This window comes from Necator americanus, chromosome X (assembly GCF_031761385.1).
Source record: "Necator americanus strain Aroian chromosome X, whole genome shotgun sequence".
Classification (NCBI taxonomy): Eukaryota; Metazoa; Nematoda; class Chromadorea; order Rhabditida; family Ancylostomatidae; genus Necator; species Necator americanus.
In genome coordinates, this window is record NC_087376.1 from 3744666 (window position 1) to 3765064 (window position 20399).

Here is a 20399-nt window from a genome sequence, read left to right on the forward strand (position 1 = left end):
ATTACGAATATAATAAACATTTTTTCCAATTTTGAGGAATAAACCCAAATCCTATGAACCCTCTTCCTTCTATGGAGTTATATCCGCAGAATATGCCAATTCCAGGACCGCAGAGGTGTGAAAGTAATTAAAAGGTTGGAGGAACTTTACCTGTTTTCAGGCCACACATTTATGAAAACTAAATTCTAAAATATGTTTGAAAACAGCAGTTCATTTACTTTCGAATGGTACTTTCAAAACATTATTTTCCTTCAAAACAGTCCCAAGAATTCCGACGGTTCGGGACAGATTAATCCGTCGGGTACGGATTTTGGGACAGAAGTTAGTAGCGGTGTTGTATATCTCGTACATTTCATGTTTTTCCTTATCCTATGGATTTTTTAACATAAATCACCATTTCCCAGTATACTGCTACTCTTTGTAAAAGTTAACATTATAATTTTTAAATTTACCTTGTCTTCATTTTACCTAATGATACTTTTTTTTTTGAAATAATTAATTTTGTTTTAATGACTATCACTATGAGTAAAGAAGATTCTTTTCTATGATGAAGACACCTCGGTTAAGTGAAACCTTGGTTGTTGCAGTTGATTAGCTACATATTTTATTCATTCATCCGTTAACATATGTGTACCAGAAAAAAATACGAAAAAAAAAGAAACGAACTTTGTCTGAGTCAGAACATTTTTCAAAAAATTGGAACACAATTTATTGTCACTGAAACATGGTGCAGTTCTTTTCGCCGAGGATAAAATCGAACATATGTAGTGTTAGGATAAATAATAGTGGTTAGGACTAATATCTTGGAATTTCTTGGTTGAATTACAACATCCTTTAGGGTTTCCAACGCTGTAAAAAAAGGAATCATTGAGGTAAGGCCATAGCAGTGGTTTGTATAGGGAATTTTGTTGAAAAGCGCATAAAATGTGAACTTCTGCATATTGATTGTGGATGAGGAAAGTACTCGACTATAAGGCTATAAGGGGAAAATGTCAGAACTATGCAAGTTCTCGATATGAGTGAATTGGCAAAAAGTCCAGGATCACCTCTTGACATGACCACTAATCTGTTTACTTGGATGACAGATGAAAGCTTTGTTAGGACGTCCTGCAGCCAAAGAAACTCTGTAACTATGCCATAATTAAAATGAAATTATGTGAAATCTTTGATTGCGTCAAGTATAAACGAGTAGAACAAAAATTTAACAATGATATAGAAACGAATAAAATGAGAGTAACAGAAGAAAACAATAAATTGCTAAGATTCATGGGCATCTCAGCTAAATGGAAATAAAAGAATAAAAAAATATAATAATGAAAGAATATGAAATAAAAGCTAAATGGGACAAATGTTTAAATATCGATTTTCTTCCCTGTTTGATCAAATTTTGTCAAACCAGCGGCAAAATTAAGGTAGATAACTTATAAGAAGAGTTTGTCCTCCATCTCATCAAACTATAATGACCACAAAAAAAACAGGATTTCGGTCACGCAGCATATTATTTAAGGATTCAATGACGAATATTCTATAATCTCATGATATTGCACTGGTTATCAGGATACGAACGAGTGTACACAAGCGTGTGTTACACAAATGAAGACGTAACTGTGGGAGTATTACCGTTTTTATTCCGTTTAGATAGCAGAGATTGCCGTAATCCCCTTTATTTGACGTAAACCTACGCGCTGTACATAAATATTTATTTAGTAACAGTGTTGTTAATCCGACCGTAGTTTTTTTACGTATTCTTAACAAGTTTGTGCGAATGTACTACGAACTAGTTAATGTCTCTTACAGTATCCCATGAAGAACAATTAACTACGGATTCTGAATGTCAATCACACACTCAGTATTCGATTATTGGTTGTGCACTACAAAATTGATGACGTTAGGATTTTTCAGCGAACAGATAGGCTTAGGGAAGTAGATCACGAATACGCGTTCATACTCAGTTCCTCTTCAATGTTCTGAAAAAAAAGCTGACTGTCCTGCTTCTTGGCAGATGCAGTGTGTACGTTTGCGTTCGCAGATGTGACGAGTTATTAGGTGCCTCGTAGGAAAATTCGAGCACCGTGACCATTTTCCACGCTGTTTTTGAAGACAATTAGGAGGAAATGGGAGCGAGTGTGCTCGTATTCGTGATCTACATTTCTATTCCTTTCTTTTCTTTGGAAAAATCCCAACCCCGTCGATTTTGTGGTATGTTGCTTTTAACTGGAAACTTTTAACTTTTCGCAGAAACATTCTGGAACGATACGAACATTTCAAAGCCCTTTCTTTTGGGAATCTAGACAGGACACAGAAGGATGACTGATCTGTCTTCTACATTGTTTTGTCATAGAAAGAATAAAGTAAATACTAGAGTATAAAAATTATTAAAAAGAATTACGAAATGAAACTATATGTCTGGCCCCTTTTCTCGAGATTTCTAGATGTCTCATTTCAAATTAACATCAGCACCCATATTATTTCCAAACCCAATGTATTGGCGATCTTCCTGAAATCTCTGAACGGTGCAGCAGATTGTCAAGAAGTTCTCGATGCAGTATACAATCGATAATTCGAAAACCCCGAAAGTTACTTGATTCCGTCATCGTTTCGGGATAGATGAATTAATTCCAGATTTTTCCGGAAGGATGTTGACGTGAAAAACCCGTTGATCATTTGCTTCTGCAAGTAATTTTATATCCTACACAAAGCTTTCATAGACCTCTACCTTTAATTCTGATTTAAGCTTTAAGCTGAATTGACGTATCCCAAAACAGATTGATTGAGTTCAATCACTTTACTTTTACAGCTTAATCACAATCTGGTGGAGTGTAAAATAAACGACAAAATATAAACATAGTTGCCCATAAAGCAAACAAAGGATTTTTAGGATTTTTATTTTCTAGAAAAAAAAATGTTGTGGGTAAGTAATGAAGGTACACTGAAATTGAGAAAAAATTGAGACTTAGATCAACAAAAATGAGTATTAGAAAGTAAACAAAAGCAAAATACAAACATTACAATAATATATTTGATATGTTGGAACCAGATGTTTCATCGGAACACACGATATCAATCAACAAGTCGAAAAGAACATGTAATGATGCCAATTCCAGGAGTTTTTCTCGTCTAATGTGCGGTAGTTTCATCCGTCTCCACGAATGAGCGGTGTAACAGGAACGAAATTTATTTTTTAATTAAATTACAGTCTTTGCGCAATAAAGAAAACAAAATTCTTATTAATATTGAATTTCGCTGTTTTATCAAGCAATAAATGAGGCTTAAAGAGCGCATTTCTTCCTAAAAAAATCTTATGGTATGTCTTTTCTAAAAAAATCACCGATATTGTGAAATTCATAAATAGAGCACTTATGATAGGAAATATCAATGCGATTCCTTCATAATTTTATGGTTACAATTAAACGAAATAAAATTATAAAGTGAAATAAACGAAAACGTGTCATTATTCTTCTATAGAGTTCATTTTTACTCATCATCGTTGACCTCGGCAGTGCCTGAGGGTAGAAAAAGTAAACACTGTAAACTCTTACGCAGCCATAAAATGATTAAAAACGAAATTTTTAGAGGTAATAACTCTTAAATTCTTATGTATTGTACACCATACAGTTGTACTTTCATTCATTTTGATTCATTACCGTACTCTCTATACTGTTACTAGTAAAAAACTTGTTGTTTTCTACCATCTTCTTACCTACAGTTGAAAAAAAAACATTTTTGCAGACAACAATCCTTTCTTCAAATATGACGTCCTGCTTTGCTTATATTTTGATCGTGGAATCAGTTTTATCAACATCTTGTGTTTTTTGAATCCTCGAAAATCCGCAGAAAAATCTCCCAACATCAAGAATTATACGTGAAACACCGAGAAGGCGTTATTGCCAGCTGGTTGTCATTGATTTGAACCTATCGATTAGTGATCATGACCTCTGCTAACGTTAACGCTCTTTTTGACCTTTATTTTTGCAGAACAGTTTGAGACTACAGGTAAACAACAGAGGTAAATTGTTGTTATTTGTAAAATCTCCGCTAATCCAGTGACATTCTTGCGAATCCTAAGTCTCTTAATCCTAAGTCTAATTGCAGGCAATAAAACGAAATGCTGTTTTTGAGCTTGAATACAACATTTAATACCACGACAACAAAAATCCACGAACTGCGCTAACAGAACAGAAGAAGGAGTCTGGAGAGTTTTTCACAGAATAATCATTCATCATAAAAGAGAAGAAATCCCTACTGTAATCACTTTATAGAAAATGAATATTTGCAAATGAGTAGTTTTCCGTTAGTAGTAAAAAAAGGAAAAACATCGTAAAGATCGAGACATCTTCATAAATGTTAAGTTAGATAGTTTCTGATTAGCTAAATGGACGAATATAGCAAATCCTCAAATGTGGGATAAATGGAAATACTTTAAGCAAAAAGAGTAAGGAATTAGCGCAAATTGTTATCCTTAAAGTGAAGTAATGATAATAAAGATGTAGTACAAGAAAAGGGTACTTATTTTGTGCAGGCTAGATCCAGAATGTAGCCCTTTAAGAGTTATCAATTTTTGAAAACCGATTTTTAAGGTATTAAAGACCATAAGGTATTAAAGAACATATTAATTATTATTATTAGATATTAATTTTTAAGGTATTAAAGAATATAAGATTGATTTATAAGATGATGATTTGTTAAGCTGAAGCTCTGAATGTAAGATATGATAATGGAAGATTTTCTGTGGAACTGTTTCTAATTACAGTATACCCCTCGGCGTCAGTATATCAACAGTACCTGTACATTAACAGTAAAACGAGACGAGAGTACCTCAAATGTGTGTGGAAAAACCTGGAAAAACCTATCCAATACACATGACTATTGACCAGCGAAGAAGCCTTTGACAAAGAAAAATTTATAACATCGCTGAAACAGTGAAAGTTTCGTGAATATATGAGTCATTAAGCATGAATAGAACGAAACATATTCAAGGAAACTTGTTTTGATGTTTGATGTGAAAAAAAAAACACATTTTCATTCATGTTCGTTCAGTCAAAACTGAATCCATCATTCACAAAGGGGAGTACTGTGTTTAACGAAAGATCGGCAGAAGATCATCAAAAAATATTTTATGAAACAACAAGAAAACAGGTATGATTGTGTCTTAGACACAGGGATGTTCTGTTTCGTTTTATATTTACTTTTTTTGGACTAAAATAACTTAGAGCATATGAGCACCTATTTATTTACAACTTAGTGAAAATTCTTGAGCGATTTATTAGGTGTAAAATCAAGAAATGACAACAAAGGTGTCAGTAATTTACATCCGATTAATCTTCCAAAATCTTCCAAAATTCCAAAAAATCTCTTCCAAAATCTTATTATTTATAAAGTAGATGCATTTACGTTTGGAATAGTAGTCCTTGGATTGTCATTTACACCGGAGTCGAGATCTTAGCAAGGTAAATAAATTCACTATGAAGCCGATATATATATATATATATATATATATATATATATATACCCGATTGCTCTCCATAAACTTGTGAAAGAACGTCGAGTGAAACGATGGACAACTGCTCTTGTTGCGCTTTTATGAGCTCAATGAAGAAATATAGGAGCGTCATAGAGAAGAAATCCAGAAATTTTTCAACGTAGAAATCGTTCTGAAGGTATGATTCATAGTTCATATCAACAATATACATATATAAGCTATATGAATGAGTTTATTGTACCATATCGATTGATACAGTTACAGAATTTATCGAAAAATCGACGTATTGGTGTTGTGATTGAGGGATGATGTCGTAAACCGCATCATCACTCAACCGTCACACCTCCGTTTTCCTCCTCCTCCCACATTCTTGACAATGGCCTCACGCTAGGTTTCCAATACAAACATACGTACATACGTATGCTGGTGTGTCATGACGGGATTCCTATCGTGTTTTTTCCCCTCAAGTGTCATTATTTTGTCGCGACATTAGAATTCGTCACAAGACCAACTGTCAACTGTTGAATGTGTACTGTTCTGTTTATTTAACAACACCTCGAAAAATTGTAAAATTCTTCCATGCATACACCAGTGGATCTAGGTTCTAGAAATCCCTTGATGCTAAGGAAAAAAAATTGCCAAATATACACATGCGTTAAATCCAATCACTTTAATTCACATATAATTCATTGCTGATTTAAAAAGCTCTCAAAATTAAGCCAGGAATAGGTATCCATCATGATTACTGGAAGAAATTAAACAGCAGGCAGAGTGGCATTCACAGTCACAGTTTATTCATTTGTCATCATAGCATCGGACCACAAAATTTACTTAAACTTTCTAGGATAACTCAAAAAAAGTGAAAGCTTTCATCTCCATTTGTTTGGAAGAAACTTTAAAATAGGCACAAAAAACTGATTGCTCCTGCCAATCAAGTAAAACACATTGAGAAGTACGATATCCTGACCAAGAAATACTTTTCCTTGCAACTGTAAATATTGACTGAAAAAAACTTTTGATCTTAAGTAAATACACACAAAAGTCATAATCTTCCTGAAAAAATATTACATCGGGCCATGAGCCTCCCGAAAACTTCACCTAGGATAAATAGAAAGAAGAAAAATGGAAGCGATCCGAAAAAAAAAGCTAGCCAGATTTTCAAATAATGAGTTGAATAGATTTTTCGCTGTGGTGCTACTCAGGATATTTCAAATAAACTCCATAGGGAGAATTAATAGTAAATAATACGGGTCAGTACAAATAATTTGGTTTGTGGTGCAATGAGTTCGAGATACAAAATTTCTCAGGATTAAAGCTTTATTGAAGCCGAAAAAGAACTCAGATCTCAAACTGCTCTAAATTTCGAGGAAATATTTGCTACTAAATTTGACAGCAATACACACCTTCATAAACAACTCCATAGGAGTAAACACAACATTCTGGACATGTCAGTACTTTGTAGGAGACTAATGACATTAGATTCTGGGAGTGAAAATAATCCTTAACAAAATGGATCGAAATGGAGTCGCTGTCACAAAAAAAAATAACTGAAATCGAGAAGGACAACCACTCCGCACTTGGCCTACTAAAAATTGTGCTAGGGGAGATCCGTCCGTGGGGCGAATATAAAATCATGAAACAATAATAAAATGTTTTCTATTAAACTTTTATCAATTTGTGATTAAATATGATATCTAGTAAGGGTTAATTAATTCGCATTCAAAAAAAAAGAAACTATTTCCTTAACTAATTTTTGCCAGTTTACCAATCAAAAACATATTTGAAGTGTAAACAAATCCACATTCACTCACCACATAGATATCTGATATCTGGAAAAAAAATCTATAAAATTATCGTTTACAACAATTCACTCGAATGGTGCAACGGAAGATTGGAATGGAATGTTCTCGATACGAAGATCAAATATTGAATGATCTCCGATACCGAACTCGATATCTAGAATCGGGTACTTAACCAGATATATATGTACAAGCGGACCAAATATCTATTTGTTTACTTGTTTTTTTTTTCTTAATCCTCAACATTACAGAGGAACTAGATAGAAGCCGATAACTGATGTTATATCTTTTCTGAGAATAGTGAATGAAGCTCTTAAACTCCGGTTTTTTTCGATTTGACCTCTTCTAAGTAATTAGACATTGGGACCCAGTCAAAAACGTCCTTAACATTGCGATTTCTAAAAAAAAAACGAAGATGCAGTAGAAAACTCAGTGCTCTTTTCCTTAAACCCCATACGTAGCAAATTTTAAGCTTTTTAAGGTAAGCATTTTTTGTAGGAAGACCCATTTTTGAGATAAGCATCTTATCGCGTTTCAAATTTTCAAAAATTTCGATTGAATTCGAAGTGGAGTGATTATCGTATGCACAGGTTAAAAACATAGATCAGTGGTCTTTCAAAGAAATATCAATCTCATTGATCTATTGATTCTCCTCTCAAACAAACTCTCTCAACAAACTTCGGTGGAATTTTGTTAATAGTACCGTTTATTTTTTCCACGATAACAAAAATAGTTCACAAAAAAAAGGACATTTTCAGGAATATCCCACAGGTATCCCGGAAACTCATTCATTTCGCTATCGATCACATCACGTTGGGATTTTCGTTGGATTTTCTTGGGCGAAGAATATGTAGGGAATAATTCAGTGACTTTTCGTATTTTACCAAATGGTACGTGCTTACGTTTTCCTACCTCAATCACTCATTTACCAAGAGTGCGGATAATTATGCAATTAAAACTAATGAGCAATCTGTGGAAATCGAAGAGACATAATTTTGAAAGTGTATATATATAGGGCGTATCGAGCAAGTAATTAACTGCTGTAAACAGTAGATTAACATCATTAACTCTGAAAAACATTTTTTTTAAAAATAGTTTTAAGAATGGCATAAAAAATGCCTAAATTCCAGTGGATAACCACAAAAGTAGCCAAGAGACAAATACCGTAACACAAACACACACAAAAAAAAACATAAACATCCCAGGTATCATCGCCAGTATTTAGCAAATTCGTAGAACAAATCGAATCACATACGCTTATCAACCACTATATTGATTGCGGTAGAAACTGAGTTTTTGATCTAGAATTTGATCTACGCAACGATAACGATGCGTTCAAATGAGGGCGAAATAATATTTTAGTAGTAAACAACTGGAGAGAACAACATTGTTTGCACTTAATTAATGAGATTGAACTTTAGATAACAAAAAAAAATCACTTGCTCAAACCACTTGTTTCTATGGGAATTTTTCATATAAATGAAATTCAAGCGCGTGGAAAAAGGGAAATAGAAGAACCAATGCCAAGAAAAAATATTGTACTTAATATTGGAAATGTGCTAAATAGAAATTGTATCTTCAAACATCCGGACAATTGAAAAAAAAGGAATAACGAGTGTAGTATCAAATGGAAATACACTTCAGAATGAATAATAACGTAAGTAGCTATTAAAAATAGTAAATAATAATACTAAGTAATAGTAAATAAAACAGTATTTATTATTGAATGTTAGTCAGTTTTCTATTAAACGACTAGCCATTTTGTTCAAATTACATAATAAACTGACGATTTCATATTCGTTCCATAAGTTTACCTAAATAAAAATAATTGTAAATATTAGAGTAAACGAGAATTGAATGATAGTGCCTGGATCTCAGCAGAAGCCCGCTAAAAAGCATTTCAATTAGTTTCCATAAACAATGCCAGTCGCAAACCATATGTTGAAGCACATCAAGCATGTGTCGTACGGATGTACTGATTTAGTGAGGAAAGAATTCGGAACTTCCACCATATTTCTTTTTTTTTTTTGCTAATTTGTTCTTTTTTGGAGTCGGTAAAGATTTTGAAAGGTTCAACAAATAGTGGATTATGTTATTGAAACATACGAAAGCTAAGAACTATGTAAAAAGAGTGACACAAATTGAGTAACACACTAAACACATTACGAGTTCCGAATATGCTGGACATTTTTCACCCACCCTCTTTGATCCATTAATCAACGACTCTTAAATTAGTCGAGACGAATAAACGAAGGACAGCACCACCACGAAGAAATTCGATCTACCTCCTTTGTGTATCCTGCGTATTGCTATAGACGGGTTAAAACGACCTGAAGCTCGGTGCACGTCGCGTAAGCGCCTGTGCTCGATGTGGTGGGATGGAGCGAAGCAATTTTTGGGATTTTTAGGATCAAAGGGGACCTTGCTAGCACCAGTTATCGTTGCAGTTTGCATTGGTCCCATCTCGATCCCGCACGCTAACTCCACCGCGCCGCATCGAGCGCAGCTGCTTACGCAACTATACGCTTCATGTCGTTTTGACCCGACTATATCTACTGAACATCTACACTACGAAGACAGTGTAAAGTACATAAAGTATATATACTTGTATGACAATCTAGGATGGGGGAGTGGCGTAGTCGGTAAGAGGTTCCGCTGTCGATCAGAGGTTCGAATCCGCCCTAGTGCTCACCGAGCCTTTCATCCCTTCGGAGTCGATAAGTTGTCTTTGTCTGGAAGGATAAAAACACTGACTTGAAACATCGACTAGCCACCGAAAGTCACGGTAGAGGCCAGTTGCACGTTCGTAAAGCTCAAACGATTCCGAATTGAAGTGAACGTGGTGGCGCATCCCAAGCGAATTGATTAGCACCATACACTTTATCCTTTATCTTTCACTTATGACAATCTAGTTGAGGTAATCTCCTTGTTCCCGCTTTGTCAATGGGATGGGTCCGCTTGCATTGAAGGACACGATAAATTTTCACTGCGGCAATTTTAACTTGAAATAAAAATTAATATTCCCATTCTACGGACACTGCTACTTGTAGTAGCCCATTACCCTTTCTTCCTTCGTACTGTCGGGTTAAAATGACTTGATGTGTGGTGTAGTTGCGTATGTAAATAATTCCGCATTGGATCTTGAATAGCTCCAATCGAACTGAGGAGCGGAGGGAAGGTCCCACCCCACCGCTTCGAACGCAACCGGTTACGCAATTGCACCACAAGTCAGGTCGTTTTAATTCTCGAATAAGTCGACATTACGGAACCATATTCACTAAGGAATGAGCGAGGAAATTTGGTATTTTGATTGTTTATGAGGCAATTCGAGTACAAGTGCAGGGGATTTTATTTAATTTATTTTATGGATTTAACAAAATAAAAATACGTTGGTATGCTAGCTGTATGTGGTACATAGATATGCTAGAACAACCATACCATATCCATATACCGGAAATTCGAACACAATACAGCGCTGTGATTTATTTTTAGGTCTGAAGAGAAAAAATCTAAAGATCTAAAGATGAAAAATGTAAATCTAGTGAAGATGTCAAAGTTACTACTTTCTACAAATTTACTTTTTTTAGTGAGGTATTAAAAAACATAAAATTTGTATCTCTTCCTCTGTTTCGAACTGAACAGAAACTCCTGACACCTCCTCATCTGACTGGAGACTCAGGAGCCTACCTTAACACCCCAATCCAAGTCAGCTATATGTAGCTTTTGAACCTCTAAATTTGTTTTTTTTTATCAGTTTACTTCATGGAACTACTTCCCCTCTTGACTGACTCCACTCACTCCTTTTTTCTATTCTTTTGCAAAGCCGTTAGCGCTACTAACGCCCTTAAAACAGCACCTGGTCCTGGATGGAAAGCCCTTCCTGCATCTGTGTCGAGGTTGTCCAATTTGTCAATAGCCCTCCATCGGCTCAAGTCTTCCATCAGTTCGTTTTTTAACGGTAATCGAGGTACTATTCCATACTTGTTTGGTTCCATTTATTTGTATAACTTCCTAGTAGTTTTATTGCTGGTTCTGTTAATTTGTCCTTTGCGTTCATATCCATGCACTATGTATGCCCATGTGATTCGAGTTAACTATGTACTATCCACTCTAGCTATATACACATATCTCAGCCATAATCACAGGAATCCGGAGGGTTAGTATGGTGGTGAAGTGTAGTTCTGAGGAGGGAAGGGGCACTCAACCGCGCTCTTATTTCTGCTAAGTCAATCGGGCCCCTAAAACTTAAAGGCATCACTCCACGAATCTGAGGTGGTACGGATTTCAGGTGGAGTATTCGTATAGGGGGTCGTAGATTATGGAGAGAAGGGTGATTCCGTCCATTTCTTCCTAATTGCCGTAAAAAATGGCCCGGACGATACGGATTCGAGCGATCCGGTGCACTATCTTCTGCAACGAGTTCGACTGGAGCGCGTCAGGCTTGTGCACGCGCCGCATCTTCCGGACCGTTTTTTTATGGCAATCAGGAAGAAATGGACGGAATCACCCTCCTCTCCATAATCTCCTATCCCTTATAAGAATACTCCACCTAAAATTTGCACAACTTCAAATTCGTGGGGTGATGCCTTTAACTGAAGTCGCAGATCGTAATAGATCATTTACTTCAAATACACAGCTAATCATACATTGACTTAGGTTTCATCCCTATCCAGCGGTGATCCGGGAGCTTAACAGCCGGCAACTTCTACGCATACTCGCATTCCTTCTCCCGCCTCGGTTTCTGATATTTCGAAGCATGTTCGGTTTTTTAAACTCTTTATAAAACAACTGGAAGTGAAAAAGTCTGTACTTGGTAATTCTTGCTCATCTGCTTGTGGAACTTTTTTTCGTTCGTAAATTGAATTGACAACGGATCCAAAAATTTATGGGACCCTATAGTACAGTGGGTAGGAGTACACGTATTCTTTTGATGCGTTATAAAGAATTCGAAAATAATAAATAAATCAATAATTACTTAATACATTACCTTTCTTGTCAAGCATGAAATCTAAAAGAAAAACAAAATGCACACCGTTGATCAATGGTCCCTATGCGAATACGCATACGCTATCGATTTCTATGAAATAAGAGCGCGGTTCAGCCCTCCCCCCCATAGCATACGGAACGTGTTTGGCTTGTGTTTACTGTTTACTAGATCTTACAAACCGTATGATCTAGTAGGAGTATGGGTTTGCGATCGACTTCAGCCTTTTTTTCAAATTTTATTATGAAGAAAAATCAGAACGGAACAAAAGAAGAACAAGAAAAATCAGGATTTAACAGAACAATACCATTTCCTAAGAAATTAACAAGAACAATAAACAAGATGGATTTGTTCACATACAAGGAATTTAAACAAGAATTTATACTAACAAGTCACATCCACAGAGGAAAAAATCGAGCAAACACGTACGAATTTGGTTGATGTTGGTGTTGAGAGTTTGATTTCAAGTCCTATTTAGATTCTCTCTTCGTACCATTATGGAAAGGTTTGCATTTGACATGAGATGTTGTAAACAGTTGGTTTTTCCAGAATTCTTTCAGTTCTGCGTATCTAGGACCAGTGATTCTTGTTAGTTTAGAAATTCCATTATTTAACTAAGCACCAAAAATGAATTTCTATTTTTAGTACAACGAATTATTCGTTCACCAACTAAAACATCATAAAATTCGTCTGCTTACAAGGAAAATGATGATAAGTCAGAAGATAGAATGAAGCACAGGAATAACGTCAACGATTTAACTTCTGTTCAGAAAGAAAAGCTCAAAACCAAATAGTTTGTAGATAATTTGTAGTCGTACACATTTCCCAAGCCATTTGCCAAATATTCTTCTACGTCAGGATTCCTTGATTTAGAAGGTCCATGTTCCGAAAGACGAGTGCAAATGGGGAGTTCCATGACTCTCACACGATGGCTGTAAGTTTTCAAACGTTAGTTTATTCGTATCTGTTTTTTTTTTGTTTATTCAAGCAATTTTAATAGTGCAGAACTTCTCCTGTACGGTTCACTACGTATGCGCAGGTTTCTGTCATAATTAACTATAGGATACACGAGGAGAAATGCTGTATTGCATTATTGAACGGCAGCGCTCGAAATGGCGCGGTGAAGCTAGCGCTTGCGATCGAAGCGGGACCGCATCGATTATTGCCGTCAGACTGTAGATATGAGTAGGGTCCCATCTCGATCGCAGCCGCCAGCCCCACGGGACCATTTTGAGCACAGCTTCGCCTGATTTCACATCGTTTTGACCCGTCTACATAGTCAGGTAAAAACGACGTGATGTCACGGTGCACTTGCATAAGCGGCGCGGTGGTGAAAGCGGTTCAAATCGAGGCGGGACCATCGCGAACTGCTAGCAAGGGTCCTCACTCCGGGATCCTAACCGCTACGCTCCACCTCACCGGTTCGAGCGCAGCCGCTTACGCAACTACATCGTGCTTCATGTCGTTTTGACCTTATCAGTGGTTGATTGGATAGAAAGGATACCTTGACTGAATCCAAGACGCTGAAATCCATCTAATCATGCAGTTTAGTAACGAAACTCACGGTGCCACAGTTCACTAGATGAAGCAGTTCCATCGGTACAGCTGACTCGATTCCACATCCCGGCTGCGAACAATCTTTTGTAGATGGTTTAAGCGTTGCTGATCCCGATTGAAGGGCGTTTGGTGCTTCTGAGCGCTCATGCCTTTCCCAAACCTTATGCTCTGATTCAGGTATGTACTTGATCTGTCCCAGATATGGTGCAGTGCGCATCGTCATATGGGTGTTTCTAGGTGGAGACGACAAAAGCGGTTTTACTACAACTTCTGGTCTAGTTGGTATGTTTGAACAATGCGGTCTCTCCCAATTTTTATGGTGTAGTTCAGGTATGTACCTCCTTTGGCGTTGAAATGGAAAAGTGTGCGACATCGTAGGGAAATTTTTTGGAGGAGGCAGTAGTAGCGGATGCACTACAGCTCCGGGCCTAGTTGGTGGATCTGAAAATTCGCATCCCTCCCAATTCCTGTGATGTGATACAGGTGTGCAGCTCCTCTGACGCAGAGCTACTTCAGTGCGCAACATTGTTCGAGTGGTCCTAGGTGGAGTAGGCAGTACTGAATGTAGTTCAGGTTGAGGACTACTGTAACGCTGTGCGTTTGGGCTAGGAGAAGAATCAGAAGAACGAGAACACATCGATGGTGATGTTGGAGAATATGATGAAACTTGAGGAGCATGAAATGGAATAGGAGATAATGATGGAAGAGGAAATGGTGGAGGAGGCATGAAAGTTGGAGGAGGAAAAGGTACAAGAGGAATGTAATTGGTCGGAGGGATCGGTGGGTTCCATGGCACAAGATACCTAAAAAGAGAAAAACTAGTTATCGACTGGAAGAGAATTGTTATCTTTCTTTTTTGAAAATTCTTGTCACGTTGTGATAAGTTATCACTGTTTACATCAAGCATTTTTATTATAGCATGAGAGGATAAAAATAAACTCACCACCATCCGGTGCTGTATGGATTTGGGAACGGAACAACAATTTGATATCTAGTATCTGGTAGCACAGAAGATACCTGAATCAAGTGCACCTAGATGTTTTTTCTTCTTTGTTTTAATTACTAGTAAAAATTTTGGGGTAAAAGTACTCTCAGTTCTCTTTGGATTAGTGTACTCCTTTTTAAAAAGAGTACTATTCGATTCGAAATCAAATCAGTAGTCAAAATCCTACTCAATTTCTTTTTTTATTTTCAGTGAAATATTTGTAGTGAAACGAACATCAATTCATGGAAGAATCTTCTGTTCCTATGAGGTAAGGAGAAATTAATGTAATTATTCTTTTTTTTTAATTTAACAACAACACTCACCGTGTTACACTGAGATGACTCGAGGAACGATTGTTGCTCATCCTGCTTTGTAAGTTCATCCATTTCATTTGCAGAAATCGTTGTCTGCGTGGATTTGTTCCGAGTTACAGGTTTTTTCGATGCTTTTCGATTTTTTGCTGCTTTCTTGACGGAAGGTTTCTTCTTTGTTTCATCCTGTTCTTGTTGTTGTTGTTGTTGTTGTTGTTGTTGTTTAGGAGGATTACGTTTGCGTTTATATTTCAGATGTATGATTCCTTTTTCAGACATAGGATGTGGAATTGTCATTCCTTTGGATAGCGGTAATAAAGCTGATTGTGGATCCTTTCCAATATTATTGTAGCAGTTATTGTTGGAATCAGAAGTTTCCACCGGCGTACAATTATTCGTCAAAAACGATGGCTGTGAGAAGTTCGAATCACACAGTGGAAATGTTGTTGAGGAACGAGGAGGATTATAAATGCTATGATGTAGTATGTATTGACCATTTGGTCCAAGGTCCCTGGAAATAAAAAATAAAAAACTTTAGACGTTTGTTGAAGATTGTCTCATTCAAACTTTTTTCTTAAAAAAACTGATTCTTCTTATCAGAGAAATCATCGCCATTTTCTTATCCAAACATTACTGGTCTTCAATTAGAAAGAGAGAGGGAGAAGGGAAAAAAAAACAGATGACTGGTACACTCACACACAGCTGGATACATGGCGATTGGGACCTAAATGTGAGAAATGGCGACACACAGTTGAGCAATTCCGAAACATTACCACTCCTAAAATACAACTGTTTATTCTTTGATTTAGTTGAAAACGGAACATTACAACGGATTAATCGCAAAACACGACTTTTCCTCCTAAAAACTACGATGGTGACGTAGATGTAAATATTGCAATCATGAACATGGAAATAAATATAACACATAAAGAAATAGATCAGTCATTTCGAGTAAAATGTACTTGGGGGGATGGGCGGTGCACTCAGTGGCGTCCTTATTTCTGGGAGTAAGTCACTAGATAAATCGGGACCTTAAGACCTAAGCATTAGTTTTAGAGGATCTATGACATGTAAGCTGAAGTTACAAAAAGAAAAAAGTAAGATAGAACGTCCAGAAATATGGCCACCGCTGAGCCCTCCCCCACACAACTACATTTTCCCCCTCATTTCTTGCTTTCCATCACATTTCGACAGTCACATTTGAAGAAAAAATAAAGTAATGACATTTTAAAACAACAATCTTATTCTTTGGAGACAACGCTGCCGCTTCGCATCGAATCACTTGCGTTGCGCACGCTCGCTTACGCAAAGAAGCATTGTTTGATTAGTTAAATTTGTTGAAATAATCATAGAAATTCTAGAAAAAATCACTTAAAACAAGTTACAGCTGAAACACTTCGACAAAGTAAAGCTTCTCGAAAAATGCGGCACGCACCATTTTTCGCCTGCCACCTACATCGTGCTAAGAATTGTTCAATAACATTATTCAGGATTGAAAAGAAAGAATGAAAGAACTCCTACCCCGAAATAGCATAATTGTCGAAAAAAAACCGTGCAACGTACCTACGTGTACGCAACAGCGCCGGGGTCTCCCAGGCTGCAATCGTGCGTGTTTTATGATGTGTTCGATGCGCACGTACACACTGTAAATGGCGTCAAGTTTTTTTTTAGTTGTCACGTTTTTGCGTTTTTGCATTAATTTTACAATATTCTTTTCTTGTTTTTTTTTCTTGTCATATTTCTCTTGTTTCCTTTGTGGTTCTGTCATATTTTTTGTAGGCGATTCGGGCGTGCATACTTAGAGTGATCAATTTTTTTTTTTACTTTTAACAGATGTTCGATGTACTCTTCTTTGTAAGTATCTAGGGAAAATTCATTTTACAGATTAAAGCTTGAAAATGTTGGAGATTTGTTTAAGCCTGATGAAACTAATATTTTCCAGGTATATCCGCTTGACAATGTTCACCGTCAATCAACATCCTCATGGTCCTTATGTTAGGTCGTGAGTCTTTGCTTTTTACAGTTGAAATTGTTCGTTTGTTTTTTTTTGTTGTACTGTTTTATGTGAACACTTTCGCTTACTTATGCACTTATCCCTTTTTTTGAAGAAAAACATGCGCAAAGGAATATACGAGTGATCTGTTCACAATTAAGACAACTATTTTTGGTTTTGGCACATGTTTATAACAATGGTACCCACAATCTTTGAATTATTTGGAGGAGGTAGTTCTTGGTCGGTTCTTTTTTTACAGCGTGATTGGTGTCATTGCGATTTGTCATCCAATTAAAATTTGTACATTTATGTAAAATGTCTATATTAGCCCTTTCTATTTCTATGGTGTTCAAAATCATCGCACGCAACTTTTCAGTGAAATTTCTCAAGGTGAGCCGTAAAGGTGTACTGGTACAGTATCATCCATACTTGAAAGAAAAGAAATAGTATTTTGTAGAAGACTAATTGTTAAGAATACGCTCACTCATGTAACTTTAACTAAGTGTTCGCTTTTTTAAAACTCTTCATTTCTCTACATTTAATTTCAGATCCTCTTCATTCGTCCCACCGCCTTACGGACATTATGCACCGCCACCGCCACCGCCACCACCACCACCTCCTCCTTTCCCGTCCACATTTCAAATGGAACATAAAATGGAAGCTAAACGTCTGTTATCGGAGGAGAATTTCACTCTTTCTCTTCGATCGGAGGAGGGGGAATTCTCTGATGACAAAGAATCTGTGTGGTCGGATAGGACAGGATCGATATGGTTTGGGCAAAGGAGACCTACTTGGCTAGAAAATACAGTGCCAGCGTGGTCAAATCCAGAACCACCTATCTGGTCGGACCATAAACAATTTGTGCCATTGGAGCCTGAAGCACCGAAAACTTTGGATCAAGAACAATTTCAGTGGATGGAGCAGATCGCTCCTGAATGGCCGAAACAGCAGCCATCTTTTAATCATTTTGAACAGGAAATACCTCTGTGGTCGGACCAGGAAAACCTATTGTCGTTGGAACAGGATCTTCCTTCGTGGTCCACTGTAGAGTATCCAGTATGGCTGGAACATAAGCAACCTGTGTGGCTGGAAAATCAGTTGCCTGTGCAGCCTCAGCAGAACAATCATTTGTGGTCGGAACTGAAGTCACGTCCTTCATGGTTGGGTCAGGAGGTCCCTAGATGGTCAGAAGAACAATTAATCTTGTCAGCACAAGAAGAACAAACTACTTCTCATATAGGAGGTAGCTGGTGCCTCCAAGACAGCTCTGTTTGGTCAAATCAGAAAGAGCAAACTTGGCCAACACATGAACAGACTGGGTTGAGCGAGTATAAAATGTTATCGAGTTTTGAGCACGAAGGACAGTTCTGGCCAAATCTGAAATCCATATGGTCGAACAAAGAGTTTCCTATATGGTCAGAACAGGATACATTCTCGAACCAGGAAGATTCGGAGTGGTCGATTGACAAAGAGGCCACTTGGACGCAGGGGCCTACTTGGTGGCAACCACCAAAATCGTCCATTTGGTCACAGGAAAAGCGAACTACTTGTTCGGAGCAGAAACGCTCCATCTGGCCGGATTCAGTTGTTCCTCTGTTATCCGAAAAAGAATGGCCTAGTTTGTCGTCGAAAGAGGTGAAAAAACCGATTTGGCCGGATTTAATGGATCAGCGATGGATGCCACCTCCAGACGTTCCTCCACTGATGCTGCACCTGATTCATTGTGGAGACGTGAGCAACATTATAAAAACTAGAATATGTAGTAGTAGTCTTAAGTTTTTTCTTCAATCTTTTAAAATGTTTTAATTTGATTTAAATTCATTTGAAACTACGTGCGTAATTTTCCTTTATTATTTACAGGTCGATTGCACATATCGTGGTAAACCTCATGTACATTCTGAGAACTCGTGCTGGCTTCTGTAACGGATCCCAAACGAATATCTCCAAAATTTCCTGTATATTTAGTTTTTGGAATCATTTTCAGGTGCATTGTTCATCCATGTACATTCTTTTCTATCTACACCTTTTCTTTTTTTTTTGTCTTGAACAGTTTTCAAATCAGATACGGTTTTTTTTCCATTTCAGGGTTAAAATTTGTTTTGTTCATGTAAACAGTACCTCCATGATTAAAAAAATTATATTAGGGGTTCGGGAAAGTAATTCCCTGTTTATGAATGTGTTCAAGTCGCAAAAAAAAACATGTAATACAAAAAATATATTTAAAAGAACATTGAAGACGTCAATCCGGTAGCATTAGGTGTCAGGAAATCCCAAACGTCATTTGTTAGGTTCAGATCGGATGATTCTGACCTCTTTTAATTTGACGAAGACTAAAGCATTACTTTCCAGTGCCGTTAATGTATTTATTTGTATATTTATTTAATTTATTCATTTACGTTTATATATGCACATTTATTTTTGTATCTATAATCTGAGTTTTTCTTTTGGAATTGTGATCTGATTTTATGTTCTGTGTATTTATATGGGCATTTTTTCTTGTAATTTATAATTCTCTCATTATTTATTGTGGACCTCATTTATGCTAAGATGCTTTCATGACTGTACGCTTTATTTGAGAGCTTATTCTGTGAATTTCATGTTGCGAGGTTTTTCATTTCTTTAATAAAATCCTCGTTGTTGCAAACCTATATTGACAATACCCAAACGAATTCAAGTCATTCACAGTATTGTAGTTGGCTGTAAATTATGTAGTGTTACACGCACGTGGTTATGTTTACCGGTTCGACCGCGACGCGTTGAAGAGAAAATGTGGTGGAAATATAGTCGAGTCAAAACGACATGAAGCACGGTACAGCTCCATAAATGGTTGCGCTGGAAGCGGCGCGGTAGAGATAGCGATGGGAATCGAGGCAGGACCATCGCGAACTGCAACAATGAACGGTGGTAGCAAGGGTCCTCACTCGATGCTAACCGCTACGCTTCACCGCGCCGCTTCGAACGCAACCGCTTACGCAACTATATCGTGCTTCATGTCGTTTTGACTCTCCTTTAATTTGTATGTGTATCAAGCAGAAGAGGTAAATTTGCAAGGTGAGATACGTGGACTAAAACCAAGCCCCTCCAAGTACACATCTTCCCGTTCAAGGGATTCAATTACCGAAAATATCCTCAACTCAAATTAGTCATCGTGCTCCTTGTTCTTACAACGGTTTTCTAAAGACACCTTCAATATTGTAAGCTTACATATAAGAACCATATTTGTGTGAAGACAGGATTGCAGCAGATCTTCATTAAACATTTTAATGGCACATTGAAAAATTATATACAGAA

At 37.0% G+C, this 20399-nt stretch overlaps 2 protein-coding genes across 5 annotated transcripts; one reads left to right on the forward strand and one right to left on the reverse strand.

The window, feature by feature from the left end:
• Positions 1–13131: 13131 nt before the first annotated feature.
• Positions 13132–15885, reverse strand: RB195_021415 (uncharacterized protein; the record flags this gene model as incomplete). 2 transcript variants are annotated; one of them, XM_064208140.1, is made up of 5 exons in its annotated part: positions 13132–13194; positions 13827–14622; positions 14763–14836; positions 15128–15626; positions 15812–15885. In XM_064208140.1, the coding sequence occupies 5 exons, from the start codon at positions 15883–15885 to the stop codon at positions 13132–13134; spliced, it is 1506 nt and encodes a 501-aa protein (XP_064064021.1). The 2 variants fall into 2 exon arrangements, with proteins under 2 accessions (XP_064064021.1, XP_013297494.2); XM_013442040.2 differs by lacking the exon at positions 15812–15885 and having other exon boundaries at positions 15128–15412.
• Positions 15886–16955: 1070 nt separating this feature from the next.
• RB195_021416 (uncharacterized protein) lies at positions 16956–19031 on the forward strand (the record flags this gene model as incomplete). Of its 3 annotated transcripts, XM_064208141.1 has the most annotated exons (4): positions 16956–16969; positions 17058–17117; positions 17657–18839; positions 18969–19031. In XM_064208141.1, 4 exons carry the CDS (start codon positions 16956–16958, stop codon positions 19029–19031), a joined length of 1320 nt encoding a protein of 439 aa, XP_064064022.1. The 3 variants fall into 3 exon arrangements, with proteins under 3 accessions (XP_064064022.1, XP_064064023.1, XP_064064024.1); XM_064208142.1 differs by lacking the exon at positions 16956–16969 and having other exon boundaries at positions 17074–17117; XM_064208143.1 differs by lacking the exon at positions 16956–16969 and having other exon boundaries at positions 17074–17114.
• Positions 19032–20399: the final 1368 nt, after the last annotated feature.